This window comes from Maniola jurtina, chromosome 26 (assembly GCF_905333055.1).
Source record: "Maniola jurtina chromosome 26, ilManJurt1.1, whole genome shotgun sequence".
Taxonomy (NCBI): domain Eukaryota; kingdom Metazoa; phylum Arthropoda; class Insecta; order Lepidoptera; family Nymphalidae; genus Maniola; species Maniola jurtina.
The window spans coordinates 619,996-643,950 of record NC_060054.1 but is presented as its reverse complement, the minus strand read 5'-3'; the positions used below and the strand labels follow the sequence as shown (position 1 = coordinate 643,950).

The 23,955-nt window shown below is 40.2% G+C and overlaps 1 protein-coding gene across 1 annotated transcript in view; it reads right to left on the bottom strand.

Moving 5' to 3' along the window:
* Positions 1-318: 318 nt before the first annotated feature.
* LOC123878815 overlaps positions 319-23,955 on the bottom strand; it is a 53,191-nt gene continuing 29,554 nt past the window's right edge. The window contains exons 28-62 of the mRNA XM_045926146.1: positions 22,869-23,027; positions 22,244-22,420; positions 21,687-21,806; positions 21,144-21,339; positions 20,607-20,808; positions 19,952-20,062; positions 19,338-19,503; positions 18,655-18,787; positions 16,775-16,976; positions 16,274-16,438; positions 15,926-15,993; positions 15,576-15,649; positions 15,081-15,265; positions 14,246-14,374; positions 13,620-13,675; positions 13,241-13,381; positions 12,672-12,781; positions 11,799-11,920; positions 11,111-11,251; positions 9,889-10,004; positions 9,219-9,311; positions 8,401-8,565; positions 7,787-7,956; positions 7,272-7,353; positions 6,789-6,917; positions 6,281-6,406; positions 5,651-5,838; positions 4,906-5,085; positions 4,406-4,499; positions 3,811-3,922; positions 3,218-3,321; positions 2,559-2,711; positions 2,083-2,198; positions 1,359-1,523; positions 319-436 (exon numbers count right to left, since the gene is read on the bottom strand). Coding sequence (XP_045782102.1) covers positions 359-436; positions 1,359-1,523; positions 2,083-2,198; positions 2,559-2,711; positions 3,218-3,321; positions 3,811-3,922; positions 4,406-4,499; positions 4,906-5,085; positions 5,651-5,838; positions 6,281-6,406; positions 6,789-6,917; positions 7,272-7,353; positions 7,787-7,956; positions 8,401-8,565; positions 9,219-9,311; positions 9,889-10,004; positions 11,111-11,251; positions 11,799-11,920; positions 12,672-12,781; positions 13,241-13,381; positions 13,620-13,675; positions 14,246-14,374; positions 15,081-15,265; positions 15,576-15,649; positions 15,926-15,993; positions 16,274-16,438; positions 16,775-16,976; positions 18,655-18,787; positions 19,338-19,503; positions 19,952-20,062; positions 20,607-20,808; positions 21,144-21,339; positions 21,687-21,806; positions 22,244-22,420; positions 22,869-23,027 — 4,728 coding nt within the window. The 3' untranslated portion in view covers positions 319-358. The remainder of the gene's footprint in view (positions 437-1,358; positions 1,524-2,082; positions 2,199-2,558; positions 2,712-3,217; positions 3,322-3,810; positions 3,923-4,405; positions 4,500-4,905; positions 5,086-5,650; positions 5,839-6,280; positions 6,407-6,788; positions 6,918-7,271; positions 7,354-7,786; positions 7,957-8,400; positions 8,566-9,218; positions 9,312-9,888; positions 10,005-11,110; positions 11,252-11,798; positions 11,921-12,671; positions 12,782-13,240; positions 13,382-13,619; positions 13,676-14,245; positions 14,375-15,080; positions 15,266-15,575; positions 15,650-15,925; positions 15,994-16,273; positions 16,439-16,774; positions 16,977-18,654; positions 18,788-19,337; positions 19,504-19,951; positions 20,063-20,606; positions 20,809-21,143; positions 21,340-21,686; positions 21,807-22,243; positions 22,421-22,868; positions 23,028-23,955) is intronic.

Genomic DNA, 23,955 nt, shown 5'->3' with positions numbered 1-23,955 from the left:
TATAAGTGATAATACCTTGATAATACTGATGAGATATAATTTAAAAAAACGATATTTTTTAAGAAATCCTGTATTTTTTTAAAGTTCACAATATATCGCAAATAAAACACCTGACTGACGCTAGAGGTCAACGAACGTCCCTAAAATAGGTCGCTCGAAGTCAATGCCGCGTCGTTGGTGGGGCATTGACCCGAGTTTTGCACGCAATGCGGGTTCGAAAAAATACTAAATCACTAAAACTACAATATAAGGCAAATGGTTATTGGCATTGCATTGTGTTAAGGTAGTATATTATACTATGATAACGCAAATTTTTTACTAGAATTCTGGTTATATCCTGTATTAATTCTTAATCAGCTTAAATCCAGGGTTCCCATCCAGTTCTTGTTACGCTGAGTAGACGAGGTTCCGTACTTTGACGCAATAAACTCGACACCTGAAATTAATCAAGATCTTTATATAGATTCAATCACACTAATATTATAAAGGCGAAAGTTTGTGTGAAAGTGTGTGTGTATGTTTGTTACTCCTTCACGCAAAAACCACTGGACGGATTTGGCTGAAATTTGGAATGGAGATAGATAATATTCTGGATTAGCACATAGGCTACTTTTTATCCCGGAAAATCAAAGAGTTTGCACGGGATTTCGAAAAACCTAAATCCACGCGGGCGAAGTCGCGGGCATCGGCTAGTTATATTATATCGTAGTCAAATTCAAAATTTTTTTTTCAATTGAACTTTTACAAGTACTTTTGAATCGTCAAAAGCGTCTACCACTGGTTCAGAATGCCTTTCCTACCGAAAAGAACCAGCAAGAAACTCGGCGGCTGCTCTTTTCAAAGATTTGATATACAATATTATGCCATGTAGACATGTTACATTCACATTTTAAGGCAAAGCGTCACATCCACCCATACTTATACTATAAATGCAAAAGTGTGTCTGACTGTCTGTCTACTAGCTTTTCACGGCCCAACAGTTTAACCGATTTTGATTAAAGGTTGAGTTTGATTAAAGGTTTTGATTAAAGTTAGCTTACATCCTGCGGATGGATATAGGCTTTTTATCCCGGAAAATCAAAGAGTTCCCACGGGATTCTTATAAAGGCCCATCTGTTTAACCGATTTGGAGTTTGGTACAGAGGTAGCTTGCATCTTGGAAATTGACAAAGGCAACTTTTTATCCTTTATATGCAGTTTCCATGGAATTTTTAAAAACCTAAATCCACGCGGAGAAAGTCGCGGGCGTCAGCTAGTCCATAATGTTCTCAAAGGTATTTAAGTATGCATATCATTCTGCGAAGAGACCCGTGCTCAGTAGTTGGCCGGTTGACGATGATAGATAAGTTAATACTCACTTGTTCTTCGACACTGTAAGTTTCTTTCTCATCAAAATCAGCGAAGACTTCTTCTAACAGTTGAATATACTTGTCCTTATATTTGTTGTTTGATGCTGATACAACTTCAATGGTCACTTTGTAGGATAATGTCGAACCGTTTATCAAGTTCTTGATGTGAGGTAGCTAGAAATAAATTAATAAATTAATTATTAACAAATTAATTTAAAAAAACCCTGGTGAAGTGCGAGTCAGACTCGCTTACCGAGGGTTCCGTAATCGGGTATTATTTGCGATATTCTGCACGATAAATCAAAAACTACTATGTACTTGTATTTAACTATCTGTAAAAAAATTCTACGGAAAAATTGCGCGCTATTGCATGGCAGATTATAATTGGACTTTAATTTCAAGACCCATTGTACATATAGCATTTTGTAATTTGTAAATAATAAATAATAATCAGCTTGACGGCATGTTAAAGACATTATCTAGCACTTCGTAAATATTAAATACTAGATGACGCCCGCGACTTCGTCCGCGTGGATTTAGGTTTTTCGAAATCCCATGGGAACTCTTGGTTTTCCGGGATAAAAAGTAGCCTATGTGCTAATCCAGGATATTATCTATCTCCATTCCGAATTTCAGCCAAATCCATCCAGTAGTTTTTGCGTGAAGGAGTAACAAACATACACACACACACACATACAAACTTTCGCCTTTATAATATTATAGTGTGACATACCTTGTCCATAAATTCGCTATCTCCCATCCACTTGAATGAGACAGTGATGGCTGGCACGAGTAACTCGCGCGAGTCGCGAACATGTGACAGCGCGGTTTGCAGCCTGCTTTCTATTACTGAAACACCGAGTCAATATTACTGGTCAAGTGCGTATCAGAAGACGTATAAGGTAGGGTTCCGTAGGCAAGCTAGCTGCTAAAAACCATTATTTTTGAGGAGAGCTTGCGAACGAGCTGCCTTTTGAACTATCAAAATCAACTAAAAAAATCACTTCAACTTATTAGAACTATCTAATACTCTATGAAATGGTGATGATAAAAGGAATACCCAGCCGAGTTTGTTGTGAACTTCTTCTCAGACGAGGGCGCCTTTGGAATCCACGTAGCTTATGGTATAGACGGTATTTTCCCGCCATTCAAAAATAAGATTTCTGCGCAGGTACAGTAGCGTAACTTAGAAAATTGGTAGTACTTTACCTGTAAAATCACACACAGCGAGTATATTCCTCGTGAGGCGCGCGGGCGGGAGCTCCATGCCGCCATATTGCAAGATGGCGCCGGCGTCCACGTGGCACGCGCCGCCATCTTGGATGCTGTACATCATGTTTTCTAAGTGACGGTCGCCTATACCTACGAGTTAATACAGGATGTTTGGTAATTAGTATATAATGACGACACGTACCCATGCTACTTTGATCTGATAAATACAATGCTGAAGTAAAATGACAAAATAAAATTATATAAATTTCCATACAAAATTTTTTTAATGTCCAAGTTTTCATGGCCCTGACGTGCCCTAATTGACATTTTTTTTTTTAATTTTGTATGGAAATTTTTATAATTTTATTTCGTCATCAAAGTAGCATGGGTACGTGTCGTCTTTATATACTAATTACCAAACACCCTGTATATGGAAGATCACCCATCGTGACTTTATGCAGTGATACACAAGCGATACAGCCGTAAAAATGTGGCGATACAGCCGTAAAAAGATCGTAAAAAGATACAATGTGACGTCATAACCAATATGGCAGATACGACAAACCAAAACAAGTATCAAGACTGCACTGTTAAAACGAGACAGCATTATACCGCTGGCATAAATCTGTCTCGTTTCAACCTAAAACTATGCTTACCATATAAATAGCTAAGTACAGTCATGTCGCATAGAGATTCCAGAAAGTTCTTTTTCTTAACTATGAAGTCTTGCAGAGTAACGCACGTGGCTTCTATGGCGGACCTAGAAATTAACAAAGTCATAGTAATCTCTTTTGAAACTGTCGAATATATTTCTCACTAGATGACGTCCGCGTGGAGTTAGGTTTTTTTTCAATCCCGTGGGAACTCGTTGATTTTCCGTAGTAAAGAGTCGTCTATGTCCTTCCCCGGGATGTAAGCTAACTCTGTACCAAATTTCATCAAAATCGGTTAAACTGTTGAGCCGTGAAAAGCTAGCAGACGGACAGACAGACACACTTTCGCATTTATAATATTAGTATGGATTATTTACAGATATCTCCAAGGAATCCAAACGCCAAATACTATCATCAATTCAATCAGAATTAAAAGATACAAGAAAGGACACCCTGTATCTCTCCCATCTCTGTCCCGCTCTAACACACAAGCTGGAGAGAGAGGACAACATGTCAAGGTTGTTGTGCTTGAAGAGAGGGATGTATGTCGGTTCCGTACCTCAAAAGGAAAAAAGAACCCTTATAGATTAGCTTACCTCAGTAAATATGCAGGTATTTTAGCACACAGCTGTTCAAATGTTTGGAGGGAGTTATTTGGCGACAAAATGAGCTCACTGTCATTTGAGCGACGTATGGTTGACACCAGACCTGAAATCCATACATATAGTATGCGACAAGTCGAGATGGCAATCGGTGTATGAGGCGGGGGGACGCCCTGCACACCCGCACGTGGGCGCCAGTGACGAGCGGGTGTGCGGGGCGTCCCATATTATAATAATCACGATCAACCCATCACCAGCCCACTACTGAGAATGGGTCTCTTCACAGAAAGGTCATAGTCCAACGCTGGCCAAGTGCGGGACTTCACACACCTTTGAGAATATTATGGAGAACTCTTAGGCTTTAAAGGGTTATGTGCGTATTAAGAAATAAAATATCACTCGCTTTAACGGTGAATGAAAACATCGTGAAGAAACCGGCTTGTCTAAGAGTTCTCCATAATGCTCTCAAAGGGTGAAGTCTGCAAATCCGCACTTGCCCAGCGTGGACTAAAGTCGTACTTTTGACATGACAGTTGAGCAAATATGGCGTGTGAGTTCTCAACATGTATGGACTATACTTAGTACTTACCGTCAACATCGCACGTAGTTTTTATCAGAGCTTTGAATCGCTCGTGGTCTTCGAGGTACTGGATAAGGCCACAGTCCTCACTTAGCGGCGTTACCTGACAAGCAAATTTTTTTTTAATAAGCAGCCGATTCTTTGCCGATATAATATGTACACGAGAAACAATTAACTTAATTCGCTATAATCTGTAAAAACAATTGCAAAGTATTTTACAATTGCACAGTAATTTGCAATTATTCTTTTGTGACCTATTTACGGAACGTTTGTTGACCTCTAGCGTCAGTCAGATGTTTTATTTGCAATATATTGTGAACTTTTAAAAATACAGGATTTTTTTAAAAATCGTAGTTTTTTTATGGTATCTTATCAGTAATCATCAGTACTATAACCTGTCTCCGTTTTTGCTAGCGTTCTGATTACAGCCTGTATATAGGTCGTACGTATAGACATCAGAAGTGGGATAACGCGACTCATCCTCCGATAGTAGTCCATGAATGACTCACATAGTACCCGGCGCGGACTCGTCCGTCTGTCCGTGGCTGCACAGCGGCGAGCAGTCGCATCGCCGCGCAGTGCGGGCGACTGCGCTCGCCGCACTTCACGATGCATCGCGCGACTGACCCGTCCGACAGTCGGCACCGCACTAGCGTCGGTCGACGGATTGAGTCCACGAATACTGATATCTGGGAACAGTTAAATGAAGTAACTATAAGTTGACTAAAATACCGGCCAAGTGCGATTCAGAGTCGCGCACCGAGAGTTCCGTACTCGGGTAGTTTTTCCGTCATTTTGCACGATAAATCAAAAACTATTATGCATAAAAAAATATATACATATATATTTTAGAATTTTCATTCTAAATAAATAAAGATAAAGCCCTTTTATTTGATACCCCATTTGGTATAGTTATCTTACATTGAAATTGAAAATACTTATTATTATTTGTTCATGAACACATTTTTTTTTGTGATATAAACAAAAATTCACGATTTTTAGATTTTTTCCTATACTTGTGCTATAAGACCTACCTACCTGCCTTTTATGATTCTAGGTCAACAGAAAGTACCCTATAGATTTTGATTCCATTTTCTTGACAGACACGACAGACAGACAACGAAGTGATCCTATCAGGATTCCTTTTTTCCTTTTGAGGTACGGAACCCTAAAAATATTTGAACCCAATTTAAACCAAAATACCATATTTCCTAATGTATTTTGATAATTTAGATTTTATTTGGATTTTTATACCTTTTCTTCAAACTTGGCGACATACACCCCTCTCTTCAAGCATAACAACTTTGACATGTTGTCGTCTCTTTCCAGCTCGTGCGTTAGAGCGGGACAGAGATGGGAGAGATACAGGATGTCCTTCCTTGTATCTTTTAACTCTGATTGAATTGATGATAGTATTTGGCGTTTGGATTCCTTGGAGATATCTGTAAATAATCCATACTAATATTATAAATGCGAAAGTGTGTCTATCTGTCTGCTAGCTTTTTACGGCTCAACAGTTTAAGCGATTTTGAAGAAATTTGGTACAGAGTTAGCTTACATCCCGGGGAAGGACATAGGCTACTTTTATCCCTGAAAATCAAACAGTTCCCACGGGATGTTTAAAAACCTAAATCCACGCGGACGAAGTCGCGGGCATCAACTAGTAATAATTACTAAGAAGTAAGATACCTTCTTCAATCGAGTGACGAGTCGTTTAAAGTCTTCTTATACTTGAAGAGCACTTGATAGTCGGAGCCGGCGTATGAATTTTTGGATACAGCTGACGTCATATTGGTGAAGACGCGGGAGAATTGTCTAGCGTCTATCAGTCAGTCAGTCAGTCATCTTTTCCTTTTATACATTTAGATAGTAATGATATAATACCTTCTTCAATCAAATCGTTTAAAGTCTTCTTATACTTGAAGAGCACTTGATAGTCTGGGCCGGCGTATGGGTTGTCCAATATGGCTGACGTCATATTGGTGAAGACGCGGGAGAATTGCCTATCGTCTGAAATTTAAAAAAAACTAATTTAAAAAAAGCTTTTAATCTATGGCACTTGTAACTATGTACTTCTAAACAGCTGTTCTGTTTGGCGGCCATTTTCAACGGAAGTAACGTATGAAGTATGCCTGCCTGTTTTTGTCCATCTTTGTTTCGTGTTAGCATCTTTATGGCGATGCACAATGGACGATCTTGATGCACGAAACATACTCAAAACAGTTGTTCTGTTTGGCGGCCATTTTCAGCGGAAGTGGCGTATGAAGCATGATAACTTATTTACTTTACGAATTCGTATCATAGTGGGTTTTAATTTTAAAAAGTTGGTGTGTTTCTCTATGTTGGTGTGTTTTTAACTTTTGAATACAGAACCCTAAAAGTGAACACCTACCATCCTTTTCCAAAGCACTCCTTAAGGCCCTGCAATACTGCAGCAGCAAATATTCCGGGCCCGCCAACAGACTCAGGCACTGCCTGTATTTGCCCATCTCTGTTTCGTGTGTTAGCGCCTTTATGTCGTGTTGGTGCATGAAACTTACTCAAAACAGCTGTTCTGTTTGGCGGCCATTTTCAGCGGAAGTGACGTATGAAGCATGAACGTTAACTGATTTACTTTACGAATTCGTATCATAGCGGGTTTTACTTTTAAAAAGTTGGTGGGTTTTACTTTTAAAAAGTTGGTGTGTTTCTCTATGTTGGTGTGTTTTTAACTTTTGAATACAGAACCCTAAAAGTGAACACCTACCATCCTTTTCCAAAGCATTCCTCAAGGCCCTGCAATACTGCAGCAGCAAATATTCCGGGTCCGCCAACAGACTCAGGCACTGCCTGTATTTGCCCATCTCTGTCTCGTGTGTAAGCGCCTTTATATCATCTTGGTGGTGAGGAAACTTTAGTTTGTTGGAAGTTAACTGACTTATGGATACCTCGTCTAGTTGGTGCCTTAGTAACTTGAACTAGAACAAAGAATTGGTCAAGTGCGAGTCGAACTCGCACACGATAGGTTCCGTACCATCGTACAGTGAAATAAATAACACTTTTTAATTTTTTTAATTTTTATGGTGGCTATTTTGAAATTTTTATTATTTTTTGTTATAGCTACAATAGAAATACACATTCTGAAAATTCTCAGTTCTCTACCTATTTTGGTTCACGAGATACAGCCCGCTGACACAGACGGACAGACGATGTTCATGTTGTGCGACCATATAGGATTGCAATAAGGTCATAATGTAGTAATTTAAGAATTAGGTTAGAATCATTATTGTAATCTGTTTTGGTTGCCTGATAAATAAATAAAAAAAGACGGACGGGCGGACAGCGGAGTCTTAATAATTGAGTCCCGTTGGCAGCTTTCGGGTACGGAACCCTAAAAATTAGTCATCTTACCGCGTTCAAAAGTTTTCCAGAAAGTTCTGAATTTAAACTAACAGAGACGTCATTCACTCTGTCTAGGACCATGTCTGCCAAAAGTCTGCCTTTCCAACCTAGATCTAGTTTCGCGAAAAGGTCTAAGATTTCTGACATGTGCAATAATAAATCACTTTGTTCCTTAGCACCTGAAATAAAACAAGTAAGTAAATCTACAGTTTTTTTCGGTATGATGTTGTCGTTCCGATTTTTTTAAACCCATACCCTTCAGTTTCTACACGGCATCGTTCCGGAACGCTAAATCGCCAGGCAGCAATGTATTGCCAGTAGGGTGGTAACTAGCCACGGCCGAAGCCTGCCACCCAAACCCCTGCCGGGAATCGAAATCGGGATCTCCCACTAATAAGACACATCGCTTACCACTGCGCCGGGAAGGCCGTAGAGATAGATTTCTTGATAGTCTACACACATCCTAAACCACCATGACAGTTGTCTAGGAGTCTATGGTTTGATCCGACTTTATGGACTTTCTGGCGACGTTTGACAGTGGCGATGTTTGTAAAATAATTGAAAAGTTAAATATAAAAGTATATTAAATCGATTAAACTGAGTTTACCTATAAGAGAATTTACCTGTACATGAATCCCATAGTCCATTATAATAAGTCAACGCAATCACACAAATTGACTCCATAGTACTTTTAGTTGATTTTAATACATTTCCTGGTACAATTTCTCCATCATTCAATTTTCTTGATATTTCATTCCGTAACTTGTCAACATCTTTATGTTTTAATGCTGAAATAATCAAAACAAAGTTTAAAAAACTAAAATCCGGCTGAGTTTGTTCTTCTTGTGAGGCTTCTTCTCAGACCGGGCGCGCGTGAATGCATTCTCACGCATACACGCACACGCACACACAGAGCCGCCCGCACGCACGCACACAAGCTCGCACGCACACACGCACACAAGACTGTGTCGTGTAGAAGTCTCTACAAGAGACACATGTCCATCGATGATGATAACAAGTGTTACATACAGGGCGTTACCAGAACGCTAGCAAAAACAAAGACAATACTGATGATTACTGATAAGATACCATAAAAACACTACGAAAAAAATTACACAATATATTGCAAATTTAATAAAAAGATACCGACGAATCGAAAACCTCATCCTCTTTTGAAGTCGGTCAAAACATCTGACTGACGCTAGAGATCACCGAACGTTCCATAAATAGGTCACTCGAAGTCAATGCCACATTGTAGGTGGGGAATTAACCCGAGTTTTGCACGCTGTACAATGTGTGTTTGAAAATACGAAATCAGTTAAACTAAAAGTTAAGGCAAATAGTTATTGGCATTGGATTGTGTTAAGGTAGTATTATAATAATGCTAAGTTTTGCTAGTGCCCTGGTTACACCCTGTATAATATGAAGAAGGTCAACTTACATTGGAGGTCTCGTTTCAAGCGCAGTGTGACCTCGCTCATACCGAGCACATCTTCGAAGCTCGATTTGTCCATAAACTTTTCCGGATATATTTCTGCGAATAAAACAGGTCATGTGAACTTCGAGGGACGTATGACCTAGTTATATTGGGTTGGTATTGTATTGCGATTCCGACTCGCACTTGACTGGTTTTTTTAGGGTTCCGTACCTCAAGACAGACAGACTACTGTCTGTCTGTCTGTCTGTCTGTCTGTCCGTCCATCCGTCCGTCCGTCCGCCGTGTCTGTCAAGAAAACCTATAGGGCACTACCCGTTGACCTGGAATCATGAAGTTTGGCAAGTAGATAGGTCTTATAGCAGAAGTACAGGAATAAATCTGAAAACCCCGAATTTGTGGTTACATCATTTTAAAAAAAAAATGTTTTAATTTTCAAAGTAAGATAACTATACCACGTGGGGTATCATATGAAAGAGCTTTACTTGTACATTCTAAAACAGATTTTTATTTATTTTTATGCATAATGCATAATGCATATTTTATGTTTTTGATTTATCGTGCAAAATGTTGGAAAAAATACCCGAGTACGGAACCCTCAGTGCGCGAGTCTGACTCGCACTTGGCCGGTTTTTTTCTTTCTTTCTTTCCTTCGGGTAAGGAACAATGAATTTACCTGCAAAATTAAGAGCTTTCTTCAAACCATCGCGATCATTTTTCTCCACTGCAACCGCTCTAAGGGCTACCACTTTTTGATGTAACCATTTCAAAGTTTCACTTTCATACAGTTCCCTGAAAAGTAATTTAAAAAAATTGGCAATTGGGAGACTGCTGACTGTTGTGTGAAAACTGATTTTTTTTTTGGTTTTTCAAAATGATTGAAGAATTAAAAATTATATGTATAAGGTATCTAATTATATAAAAGGACTTCCTGACCAATCTATCAACGCACAGCTCGAACGGCTGGATGAACCAGGCTGTTTGATATGCAGACGCCCGCGACTTCGTCCGCGTGGATTTAGGTTTTTCAAAATCCCGTGGGAACTCTTTGGTTTTCCGGGATAAAAAGTAGCCTATGTGCTAATCCAGGATATTATCTATCTCCATTCCGAATTTCAGCCAAATCCGTCCTGTAGTTTTTGCGTGAAGGAGTAACAAACATACACACACACACACATACAAACTTTCGCCTTTATAATATTAGTATGCAGATAGCTATTATGACGTAGACATGCTCTAAGAAAGGGTTTTTGGTAATGCAACCCCTAAGGGAGTAAAATAGGGGTTTGATATTTGTGTAGTCCACGCGGACGAAGTCGCGGGCATAAGCTAGTAATTTACAAAAGGAAAAGCTGACTGACTAACTGACTGAATGATCTATCAACGCACGGCTCAAACTACTGGACGGATCGGGCTGTTTGATATGCAGATAGCTATTATGACGTAGACATCCGCTAAGAAAGGGTTTTTGGAAATACAACCCCTAAGGGAGTAAAATAGGGGTTTGATATTTGTGTAGTCCACGCGGACGAAGTCACGGGCATAAGCTAGTAATTTACAAAAGGAAAATCTGACTGTCTAACTGACTGACTGATCTATCAACGCACAGCTCGAACGGCTGGATGAACCAGGCTGTTTGATATGCAGATAGCTATTATGACGTAGACATCCTAAGAAAGGGTTTTTGGAAATTCAACCCCTAAGGGAGTAAAATAGGGGTTTGATATTGGTGTAGCCCACGCGGACGAAGTCGCGGGCAAAGCTAGTAAAGTTCTCCATTACGTTCTCAAAGGTGTGTGAAGTATGCCAATCCGCAATCAGTCAACGACCTTCTCATAAAGAGAGGAGTGCTGTTCTCAGTAGTGGGCCGGTGAGAGCGAGATGATGATTATACTTACGAGAGATGTTTGCAGCACTCTAGCGCTTGTGTATGTAAGCCCCTCTCGTTCGCACTTACACACCACAATAGTTCGTGCGAGCGGGACAGCTTATCGATCTCTTCATTTGAGTTGTCGTTTAGAGATGGTAAGTAACTGGATCTGCAATTGAAATACTTTAAAAATCAATTGAAATCATTTATTTTTGACGTGACAACATCTTATAATTCGATAGAGCCGGCTGCACGCACGAAAAACATGACTCATGCGGCGTTACCTCGCTCTGAGGCGTTCCATGTAAGGCTTGAAGTGCAAGCGAGAGCGCGGAACGAGCGACAAAGAAGCACAATCGGCCTTTGTTGTCACGTTCAACTATCGTCAGTAAACCGACTTTACAGACAACCAATTTTTATCCGACTGCGATGAAGCCCAATATTGGCATTGTTTTTGACCTTTGTAAAAACTTTGTAAATTACTCGTTCAAATTGTATGGTAGCAAAGCTTTAAGCCAATAAGTAATTTGTGTGGTGCAGCGTGGTGGTGGTGCGTATTGCTTGCTTGGTGACTGGTTTTTCCTGCATGTTTAGCAGTGGGAGGGCGGGCGGTGCATATCGTATGCTGCATGTTGCACCATACAGATTGGCCTGGTTCAACGGATTATAGCAAATTAAAGTGTTGGTTCCTTGTCAGTCAGTTTTTTGTTCCATACCTCAACATAATCCTGAAGGCCCACTCAGCGAGACAGTCTGAAGGGTGTATGTAGTCCGGCAAAACATGCTCTTTGATGTCGAAAGAGTCCCGGATTCGATCCCAGGCTGTACACTCCACTAACTGGAAATAATAAAAAAACCAGCCGAGAGTCAGACTCGCGCATCGAGGGTTCCGTATCTACTTGGGTATTTTGTCGATACTTTGCACGATAAATCAAAAATTATTATGCATAAAAATAAACGAAAATCTGTTTTAGAATGTACAGGTAAAGCCCTTTCATATGATAACACCCCACTTGGTATAATTATCTTACTTTGAAAATTGAAACACATTTTTAATTTTTTTTTTTTCTGTGATGTAACCATAAATTTCGGATTTATTCTTTTACTTGTGCCATAAGACCTACCTACCTGCCAAATTTCATGATTCTAGGTCAACGGGAAGTACTCTATAGATTTTCTTGACAGACATGACGGACAGACAGACAGACAACAAAGTGATCCTATAAGGGTTCCGTTTTTCCTTTCGGGGTACGGAACCCTAAAACTATTTTTTTTGCATGGCAGCCATTTTGAAATTCGCCATCTTGGTTTCGGGGTACCATATCCGAAGGGTGCCAACGGGACCCTTTTACCCCTATATATATATATATATATATATATATATATATATATATATATATATATATATAGCGATATTAGAAACATTCTGTGAAAATTTCAACTCTCTACATAATATTACGTTCGTGACATACAGACGGGCAGACGGATGGACGAACAGAGTAGTAATAGGTACCGTTGGCATCCTTCAAATACGGAACCATAATACCTATCGTCCAAAGTCCAAAAGCTCAATACAAATCAATACTCACGGCGGATATATCGAAGGCTTTCCTCGGCCACTTGTCTAACTCCGTGAACCTTGTAGTTCTCTCGCTATTCCTGTATGTGGACACCATGGCGTTGACCCAGGCAGGACAACCTGCCAATTGTAATTTTTTTTTTTTTCAAAAGTCAACTCTCAAAGCATGAAAAAAGGTTTTTATGGTTCCACACCTCCAGAAAAAAGGAGCTCTTCGTTGTCTGTCTATCTGTCTGTCTGTCGTGCCTGTCAAGACCCATCAAGGGAATCAAAACCTTTAGAGTACTTCCCATTGACCTAGTTTCTAAGTTTGCTACCTGCCAAATTTCATGATTCAAGGTCCTAGAAATCATGAAAGGCAGGTAGCATTGTCCTATAGCACAAGTCGCCCACCTCAGGCACCCTCACAGAGGTCCGCACGGGCCGCGGCGCAACCCACGACACGCAGCGAGCCGAGTCCCTATGAACAAGGACCCCGGATGGTTCGAAACTAGTCGGACTTGCATCTACTAAATACGTGAGTGTAGCCGGTACATTCCATACTTAAAATCAAAATAGGTGACCTTATATGTTATTTACCTGTAAAATCATAATCCTGAATACAAGCATCAAAATTGCTTCGACTGGTCCACATCGCGGGTAGGGTGGATTTGAACGATCTCCGCCCCTGTGTCGTCAGGTCATCCCAATTTGACAGTTTGCCAAAACACGACATCAAATCTGAAAATTACAAGCTTATTGTAGTGCAGCACAACAGCAAACATTTATAATATTAGTATGAAGTATGATGATAGGCGCCAAACAGAACAGCTGCTTTGAGGCCGCCATCTTTTATCGATGTGGTTTTTCGTGTTTTGCGATCACTGTACAGCGGTAATTTTTGTTTACTTTTAAATATTTCACGTGGAAAGTTTCTTATATGTCTATGAATCAGCTAAAATTATATAACTTAACGTACCTTCCAAGGAAAATATTGGGCTCGCTTCAGACATATCTACGTCGCTGTCAGGTATTCTGCAATAATTGTGCACACTTTAGGAAAACAAATATTTTTTATTCAAATAAACTTTTAAATGTGCTTTTGAGTTGAGTTTAAAGTTAATCTACTGCTATTTTTCCGATTCCTTTCAAAAACAATCGGATAATAATTGAACAATCGAAAAATAATCGATTATTTTCGATCGTTCAATTGTTACTAAACACGCGGGTCTGGGACGAATGTATCGAAAATCGAATGCAGTTTTTCGCAATTGATTTAGATTTTCGATTTATTCGTTCTAGAACGTGCTCTCCAAGTGCATAGTGAATAAAGTTTAAAAAACAATCAAATTAATCGAACAACAACATTTTTTGATTTTTAATCGATTGTTTCTTGGGAAGACTAACAAATTTTTACTACACAAATATGAAAGCCTTATTTTATCCCCTTAGGGGTTGAATTTTCAAAAATCCTCCTTTCTTAGCAGATGTCTACGTCACAACAGCTATTAGCATGTCTTTCAGCCCGATCCGCACATTAGTTTGAGCTGTGCGTTGATAGATCAGTTAGTCAGTCAGTCAGTCACCTTTTGCTTAGATACTTACCCATTACCCATCAAAAACAGTTCAGGTCCGTAACAACGTATCCTATAATCTTCGAGCAAAACTTTGCATATACCTTCCCCTTCCGTATTTTTGGTATTCTGCACTAAGTTGTCTATGATTTGGTCTAAACTGAAAAAAAAACATGAACTTTAGTAAAAAACCGGCAAAGCGCGAGCCGGATTCGCACACCGAGGGTTCTGTACCTTGGAAATTCATTATTTGGTTGCTTAAAATATTATATCCCATTGCAAACATAAGTTTGTGATCACAAATTTTTATTTGATACTAGCTGATACCCGCGACTTCGTTCGCGTGGATTTAAGTTTTTAAAGATCCCGTGGAAACTGCTTGATTTTCCGGGATAAAAAGTTGCCTATGTCAATTACAGGGACGCAAGCTACCTCGGTACCAAATTTCGTACGAATCGGTTAAGCGGATGGGTTTTTAGGAATCCCGTGGGAATTCTTTGATTTTCCGTGATAAAAAGTAGCCTATGTCCCCGGGATATAAGCTAACCCTGTACCAATTTTCGTCAGAATCGGTTAAACTGTTGGGCCGTGAAAAGGTAGCAGACAGACAGACACACTTTCGCATTTACAATATTAAGTATGGATACGTATCTAATTTATGGTTTTTAGATTTTTCCCTTTACTTGAGCTACAAGACATTATACTATCAAAGAGCTTTGAATATTTTGACTTTTTTTCTTTATCATTTGTATGGCATTACGCAACAGAGAGAGCCCTATACTAACTTCTCTCCGTGGACTGAGTATAACAGAATGTCTATCATTTCATCAAATACGATTATACAGGTTTATGATAACAAAACTTACTTCGAAGAATCCCATATATCAATTTCTCTGGCCATCTCCAAAATCCATGGTGTCATGGAACATAGTATGGTCAGACATTTTGACACATTTCCGCTCATTGTGGAGTCAAAATCGAACCCGGGACGTTTGGTTTTATAAGTCTTTATTAATTGCACAATGATGGATGTGGCTGCTGATGGGTTTTTCTGTTATAAAAAATAAATAGATAGAAGACTTAATTGCACACAAAACAAGAAAAAAAACCAAGACAAAACAAGAAACTGTAAACTAAAAACAATTATATGCAAAGGCGTACTATACTATATACAGTGTTTTTATGTGTTATATTTTATAATATACTATACTATACAGTGTTTTTTTTTAATTAGGACAGTAGGAGAAATCCAAACTATAGGAGACACAGGGGAACTGTCTTAGGAACCTTTGTCTTTTTTGTGAAAACAATTTTGGCATAGTCAATTTTTGGTCAAGCGTGAGTTGTACATAACCACTCACCTCTAAATATTGTAACAATGATTTCAGCAAATTATCCAGCGACATTTGAACATCCAAACTGACTGTGGACGATTCTGAAAAATAGACAAGAATGAAAATTTCACAATAAACTAGTTATCATGAAAATTTGTTTATTTAAAACAACTCTTCATCAAAACTTGAAAAAAAAAACTTAATGTACAATAAGTTAGTTTAAGATAATGAGATTTAATTTAGTTCATTTTAGTTTCAAATTTAATTTAATCATTTTTATTTGTTTTTAGTTCTAATTTAGATGCAAAGTTTATTTTATTAAAAAAACTATTATGTTAAAAAAAATTAATGTTCGCAAATTAAGTTTTATTTTCTACCTTGTTTGTTTCGTAGATGAGTTCCCAGAGTCATTATTTTAGTTGACGACGTAGTCGATATGATTTGCCTACGAACAAAACAGTATGGTTACACCACAAAAATAATGTATTTTCAATTTTCAAAGTAAGATAACTATACCAAGTGGGGTATCATATATGAAATAGCTTTACCTGTATATTCTTAAACAGATTTTTATTCATTTTTATGCATAATAGTTTTTGACTTATTGTGCAAAATGTCGGAAAAATACCCGAGCACCTCGGTGCGCGATTCTGATTCGCACTTGGCCAGGGTTTTTGTACCAACTTTCTTGCAAATAATTTTTTATCTGATATTATCTTATTTACCTCGGCTCTATAGGTTCATCCCTCAACTTTGCGTTTTGAAACTTTTCTTGATCGCGTATCCGTCGGAAGAACAAATCCAGCATGGCCGCTAAATTGGAACTTTCTGGATAATTCGATGTGTTCTTCAATGGCAGAACAATGGCTAATAGAAAACTTTCGCAGAATCTGAAAATAAATTAGTCTATATTTAAAAAATCGGTCAAGTGCGAGTCGGACTCGCACGCAAAAGGTTCCGTACAATCGTACAAGAAATAACATTTTAGCTTTAATGGCGGTCATTTTGAAAATTTGATTCCTCTATCTATTACGGTTCACGAGATACAGCCCGCTGACAGACAGACGGACGGACTGACAGCGGAGGCTTAGTAATAGGGCCCGGTGCTGACAGACAGACGGACGGACTGACAGCGGAGGCTTAGTAATAGGGCCCGGTGGCACCCTTCGAGTACGGAACCCTAAAAAGACTTGCGAATGCTAAAGAGAATGAAATTGGCAACTCACCTAACTCCAGAATCTGTGCTCAGACATCTACCGACTCCCTCTCTCACGTGTTTGGATATATCGCTGTCTCTTTCCACCAAACCCTGTGCCACTGCAGTACATACGATTTCAGTGTAAGTATCGTTAGGCGATAGTAGTAGGGAGTTCGATTCCCGGGCGCGCCTTTTTGCGGCTGGCTCGTGAGTTTTTGGGGAAAGGAGCACTAAAACAAACAAAGAATTTAATATTAGTAAAATCCACAACTATCAATAATCAATATACAGGGTGTAACCAGAACCCTAGCAAAGACTAACACAAACCTTAACACAATCCAATGCCAATAACCTTCACTAATTTACTAAGTGATTGAGTATTTTTCAAACCCGCATGCAAAACTCGGGTCAATTCCCCACCTACGACGCGGCATTGACTTCGAGTGTCCCATTTATGGAACGTTCGTTGACCTCGGCGTCAGTCAGATGTTTTATTAGCAATATATTGTGAACTATTAAAAAACACAGGATTTTAAAAAATCGTAGTATTTTTAATGTTATCTTATCAGTACTATCACCTGTCTTCGTTTTTGCTAGCGTTCTGGTTACACCTTGTATTTATATTAAAGGTAAAGTCTTCTATGGGACGCACTATATAGCCTCTGAGACGTTTTTCTATCTGATGGAAATCAATTCTTTGACCAGTACACTGGTAGGCCTCGCTTCTCACTTTGGCCAGTAATTTCTGGCAATTGCTAGCCACGTGACGCACTATACAGCCTCTGAGGTGTTCTTCCATCGGAGTGCAGATCATTTTTAGTCTAACAATAAACTACTTACATTCGAAAGCTTTGACCAGTACACCGTAGGCCTCGCTTCTCACTTTGGCCAGTAATTTCTGGCAATTGCTAGCCACGTGACGCACTATACAGCCTCTGAGGTGTTCTTCCATCGGAGTGCAGATCATTTTTAGTCTAACAATAAACTACTTACATTCGAAAGCTTTGACCAGTACACCGTAGGCCTCGCTTCTCACTTTGGCCAGTAATTTCTGATAATTGCTAGCCACGTGACGCTCTATACAGCCTCTGAGGTATTCTTCCATCAGATGCAGATCATTTTTAGTCTAACAATAAACTACTTACATTCGAAAGCTTTGACCAGTACACCGTACGCCTCGCTTCTCACTTTGGCCAGTAATTTCTGGCAATTGCTAGCCACGTGACGCACTATACAGCCTCTGAGGTGTTCTTCCATCGGAGTGCAGATCATTTTTAGTCTAACAATAAACTACTTACATTCGAAAGCTTTGACCAGTACACCGTAGGCCTCGCTTCTCACTTTGGCCAGTAATTTCTGATAATTGCTAGCCACGTGACGCTCTATACAGCCTCTGAGGTATTCTTCCATCAGATGCAGATCATTTTTAGTCTAACAATAAACTACTTACATTCGAAAGCTTTGACCAGTACACCGTACGCCTCGCTTCTCACTTTGGCCAGTAATTTCTGGCAATTGCTAGCCACGTGACGCACTATACAGCCTCTGAGGTGTTCTTCCATCGGAGTGCAGATCATTTTTAGTCTAACAATAAACTACTTACATTCGAAAGCTTTGACCAGTACACCGTAGGCCTCGCTTCTCACTTTGGCCAGTAATTTCTGATAATTGCTAGCCACGTGACGCTCTATACAGCCTCTGAGGTATTCTTCCATCAGATGCAGATCATTTTTAGTCTAACAATAAACTACTTACATTCGAAAGCTTTGACCAGTACACCGTACGCCTCGCTTCTCACTTTGGCCAGTAATTTCTGGCAATTGCTAGCCACGTGACGCACTATACAGCCTCTGAGGTGTTCTTCTATCAGAGTGCAGATCATTTTTAGTCTAACAATAAACTACTTACATTCGAAAGCTTTGACCAGTACACCGTACGCCTCGCTTCTCACTTTGGCCGGTAATTGCTGACAATTGCTAGCCACGTGACACACTATACAGCCTCTGAGGTGTTCTTCCATCAAATGTAAGCCGTTTTTAGCCTAAAAATACAACGCATAACTAAGTAGGTTCCTACGGTAGTAGAGCGGTGCGATTAATTTTCCGTCCTTTATTAACAAAAAAGATGCAGACAAAATTACAACGTGGGGTTATTCAACAAATTCCTGAAAGGCCTGTAACGCTTCGGCGGTTCCTCAGGTGCTGTTGTGGCGACCGACCACTGTAGGTTGGTGGGACCGCGTTTGGTCGTCGCGCAACTGTTTCTTGTTGGGCGGCGGTAATTCGCGGCAGGGCAATTCTGAGAATTGCACCTGCAGAGAAACACCTGCGTGAACACACCTGCGCGCGGCCGGTAAGAACCGGTATTTACTGGCTTTGGCGTAAACAAGTTCGGTGGACGGGGAAAGCCCTTTTATAGACTTACCCCTGTAAATTTAACACATTAAATTAATTTACACACTGTAAATTTTCATGGGCGGCGGTAATCACTTAACATCAGGTGACCCGCCAGCTCGTTTGCTCACTATATTACTATAAAAAGACACTCTTTTAGTTTAGAGAATAACATCAGCATCAGTACAAATATCTTACCAAAACTAAAGCTTCCTTTGTGTTAATAATATCGAGGAGTCCTATAGTATCGAACATGGTTGTAACATATTCGTTGCGTTTAGCGTCTACCACATACGTGGAAAGGATCTCTAAACACTGCACTTTGGGCCGGCCGGTGATTTTGGGCGTCAGATCCGTTATAGACCTAAAATTGAGCCAAAACAATAACAAAAATAATACCTATATACAGTTATTACTGTTAAGGCCGAAAATAAAGCAATCGGGATGATGCCTATGTCAAAAATAAATTATTTCTTAGGAAAATAAATCCGTAAAAATAAATAATCTTAGTTAAGTAATCTTACGTTGAAAGTTGAAAATACTAATTAATTTTATTATTTGTTCATGAACACATTTTGATTATTATTTTTGTTATGACAACTCAAAACGGTTTTCGGATTTTTCCTTTACTTGTGCTATAAGACCTACCTACCTGTCAAATTTCATGATTCTAGGTCAACGGGAAGTACTCTATAGGTTTTCTTGACGGACACGACGGACGGACGGACAGACAGACAACAAAGTGATCCTAAAAGGGTTCCGTTTTTTCTTTTGAGGTACGGAACCCTAAAATTAAGAAAAATAATATTCACCGGAAATGAGTCTCGTCACAGCATCCGGGAAAGACCTTCTGCGCGGCGTGCAACAGTTTGATGTACTCAGCGTGATCGCTTCTACGCAACCTGTCCAGGACACTTCTATACCTGAAGGAAATTCGACAATACTTCAACTCTTTGCCCGACTACGGCAAGCCAAAAGGAAGGGTTATGATTTTAGCAGTATATGTATGTATGTGTGTATGTACTCGTATGTACTGTGATGCGAAAGTGCTTGTTGGTTTATTGGTTTGTTCGTTTGTCGTTAAATCACGTCACAATTGAGCAACGGATCAACGTGATTTTGTTACGCATTACGCACTATTGCAGTTCGGACATTGACCGCTTATTCTTAACTAGAGGATGCCCGCGGATTCGCCCGCGTGGATTTCGGTTTCTTAAATCCCGTAGGAACTCTTTGATTTTCCGGGATAAAAAGTAGCCTATGTCATTCCCCGGGAAGTGTCCCAAGTCTGTGCCTTTCATTGTGCCAGCGGTTGGGCCGTGAAAATGTAGCAGACAAACAGACACACTTTCGCATTTATAATATTAGTATGGATAGTTTAGGTCAAAGCGGATAGTAGCTGCGGTATATAGACGTTGCATTTTCCTAAGCGTTTTAGAAAATCAATTAAACAAAGTGCAATCTTACCTCCTAAGCCACTCCCCATCATTCTCCCCTCTATCCCGAGCAGCGGTCAAAGCGAGAGCGAACAGCGTAGTCAGTTCGGACATTGACCGCTTATTCTCAATAGTTTCAGTCAAAGCGGGTAGTAACTCCGGTATATAGACGTTGCATTTTGCTAAGCGTTTTAGAATATCAATGCAGCAGGTTGCGGTGTCTGATTTAAGATCTAAAAACATTTAAAAAAAAACCCAATAAACTCAAATCATTTACTCAAAGTAGCTACGAGGGTTCCAAACGCGCCCAGGTCTGAGAAGAGCCCACAACAAACCCAGCCGGGTATGTAAAAAGAAGTAGATGCATATGTAATCGTAACGTATCTAAAGTGAAAACTTAAAACTATGACATTCGGGTCACATTTGTAGAGCGCCATCTCTTTTACTCTCTTGCGTTTTGTATCTTCTGACTAAAGTTGAGCTAAGACTGTGGCGTGTGGACGTCCTATGTCCAGAAGTGGACGTCCACTATTTGTTTATGATAGGAGTTATTTGTACAAATACATACCTGTCAAATACCTATCGAAGCAACTCCAATTAACTTGAACGCATCTGTCCAGCATTTTGGTCAATTTCTCCAAAATCATATAATACAAGTTCTTGTTCAGTCTATAGTCTATGGCCGTGGATATTATACACTCTATGGTAGAGTTCAGGTCGGCACATGGTTGTATGCCTTCATTCCAAAATATTAATGTGTCCAGCTGTAACAAGATGATTAGATAAATTTGACGGCCTTCTTGGCGCTGAGGTAAGAGCTGTGGTCTTATTAGTGAGAGGTCCCAGGTTCGATTTCCAGCAGGGGTTTGGAATTTCACAATTTCTAAATCTCTGCAAAGCCGTGCCGTCAAGTGCGTTTAGCGTTCCGGTACGATGCCATGTAGAAACCAATGAGTATGGGTTTAATGAAAACTGCCATACCCCTTCCAGGTTAGCCCGCTTCCATCTTAGACTGCATCATCACTTACTACCAAGTGAGATTGCAGTCAAAGGCTAACTTGTAGCTGAATTAAAAAAAAACAGTACCCTGAAACTGATAAATATAACTTACAATATCAATATGTAGTCCGTTCAATTTCTTGTCTTTGGCTGTTTTGACGATGACCGCGAGCAACGCCGGGCGTAGAGCACTAGCGTGCGGTTTGAGGTCCTCCTTACTGTTGCATACAGCCTGGAAACATAACATGTATTACTAGATGATCCCTAAGAATTCCCTTAGAATTTAGGTTTTTGAAAACCTTTAGGAACTCTTTGATTTATTTATTTTTTACCCGACTACGACAAAGCCAAAAGTGAGAACGGCAACAAGAACATCTCTTCATTGCACGTTCTCGAGAGCACTTACTCTAATCAGTAAGACAATTAATCACCTGTGTTAGTAGCCATTTAGTGTTCCCTCTCGCATCTCCCTCGAGAGCGGCGACAAGAAGATCTCCCCACTACACGTTCTCGAAAGCACTTACTCTACTGGGTAAGGCGATTAATCACCTACCTGTGCCAGTAGCCATTTGACGTTCCTTCTGGATTCTCTCAGCAACGACAGCATCTCTCGACTGCACGTTCTCGAGAACACTTACTCTACTGAGCAAGGCGGTGAAAATATCATACCTGTGCCAGCAGCCACTTGACGTTCCCTCTCGCATCGCCATCAAGGGTGGCGATGAGAGCATCCCTCCACTGCACGTGCTCGAGAGCACTTACTCTACTGAGTAAGGCCGTCAAAGTACCAGCACATTCGTGTTTATTAAGGTAGTTATCTATTAGCTGTAGATCCTGGGTTTGAGGCTGGAAATAAACATAAAAACCTTATTCAAATCAGAAAAAAAGTCGAATAATATACGAAAACTACTACATTGTTATTCTACTAAATACTAGATTTTCAATAAAACATTTATATTATAAAAAATATTTTAGATACATACCTACATAATAAGATTTTATTTATTTTTAAAAACTCGACGGATTTATGTTATACCTAATTTTTATTTCGCTATTTTGTAATATCCACCATATTGGATTCCTAATGACGTCATACAGCTTATGATATACAAGGCGACTCAAAGCCACCTCACCTGTTCGTCTTCTTGTCACCTGTTCGTCTTCTTGCATGAAGTCGTACTGGAAAAGGTTCTCTGAGAGTGTGCGCAGGAACGTGGGTGTGCGCACGATGGTTAGCGTCGCTGATGTCCGCCATATTGGATTAGTCGTGACGTTACATAGCCTAGTTGCTCACCTGTTCGTCCTCTTGCACTAGGTCGTACTGGAAGGGGTTCTCTGAGAGTGTGCGCAGGAACGCGGGTGTGCGCACGGTGGTTAGCGTCGCTGATGTGCGCAGCGACAGCAGTGACCCTGTCACTTCGATTGATACGGCTTGGCGAGTGCTGCGTTGAATCTGAGTTAGAAAAGTATACTAAAGATAGATAGATAGATATAAATATAACATTGTATCTATAGAAGAGCGTAATGTATTTTTGCAAACTGTGGAATCAACTTCCATCGGCGGTGTTCCCACTGATTACAACATGGGGGTATTCCGAGTATATGTCTCTTATATGTCTGGTTATATGCGGGTGTGCGGGACATTCCAACCCCGATTGCTATTTCAACAAATTTTCAAAGATACTTAATTAGGGCTGCTAGACAATTTTAAGTTTCAAGACGTAGAGGACCTACCTAGAATTGTCCAGAGAATTTCGACTACGTACGGGTATAGACCTTGACGATGCCTTGCGGTACAATAGTAACAAAGTGAAGGATGAACCAGGTCAAAAAGTTCTTGGGCACACAAGTGGGAGGCTTCAGCCGTGACTAGTTACCACCCCACCGGCAAAGCCGTGCCGCCAAGCGATTTAACGTTCTGGTATGATGCCGTATACGCTGCAGAGACGTGGACTTTGCGACTGATCGAAAAGAAGAAGATTGATGCTTTGGAGATGTGGTGCTGGAGGCGGATGCTAGGAGTCTCATGGACCGAATTTCGCACCAACGTCTCTATACTCCAAGAACTCGGAATCAAACAACGGCTTTCAGCGTTAGTACAGAGTCGCATATTGAAATTCTTTGGACACGTCTCCCGGCGTGAGAGTAACTCCATAGAGCGTCTTGTCGTGCAGGGCAAGGTGGAGGGCACCAGAGGGCGAGGAAGGTCGCCCATGCGATGGACCGACCAAATTAATGTGCTGTGGGCGGTCCCTTGCACGAGTGTACCAGGCTGTCAGCCAGCAGGGAGAAGTGGCGAATGCTCGTGAGGCGTGTATCGTCTTTGCGGCATCTGCCCTCAAAGACGATGCTTCATGATGACCACGACCGCTCTGTCAAGA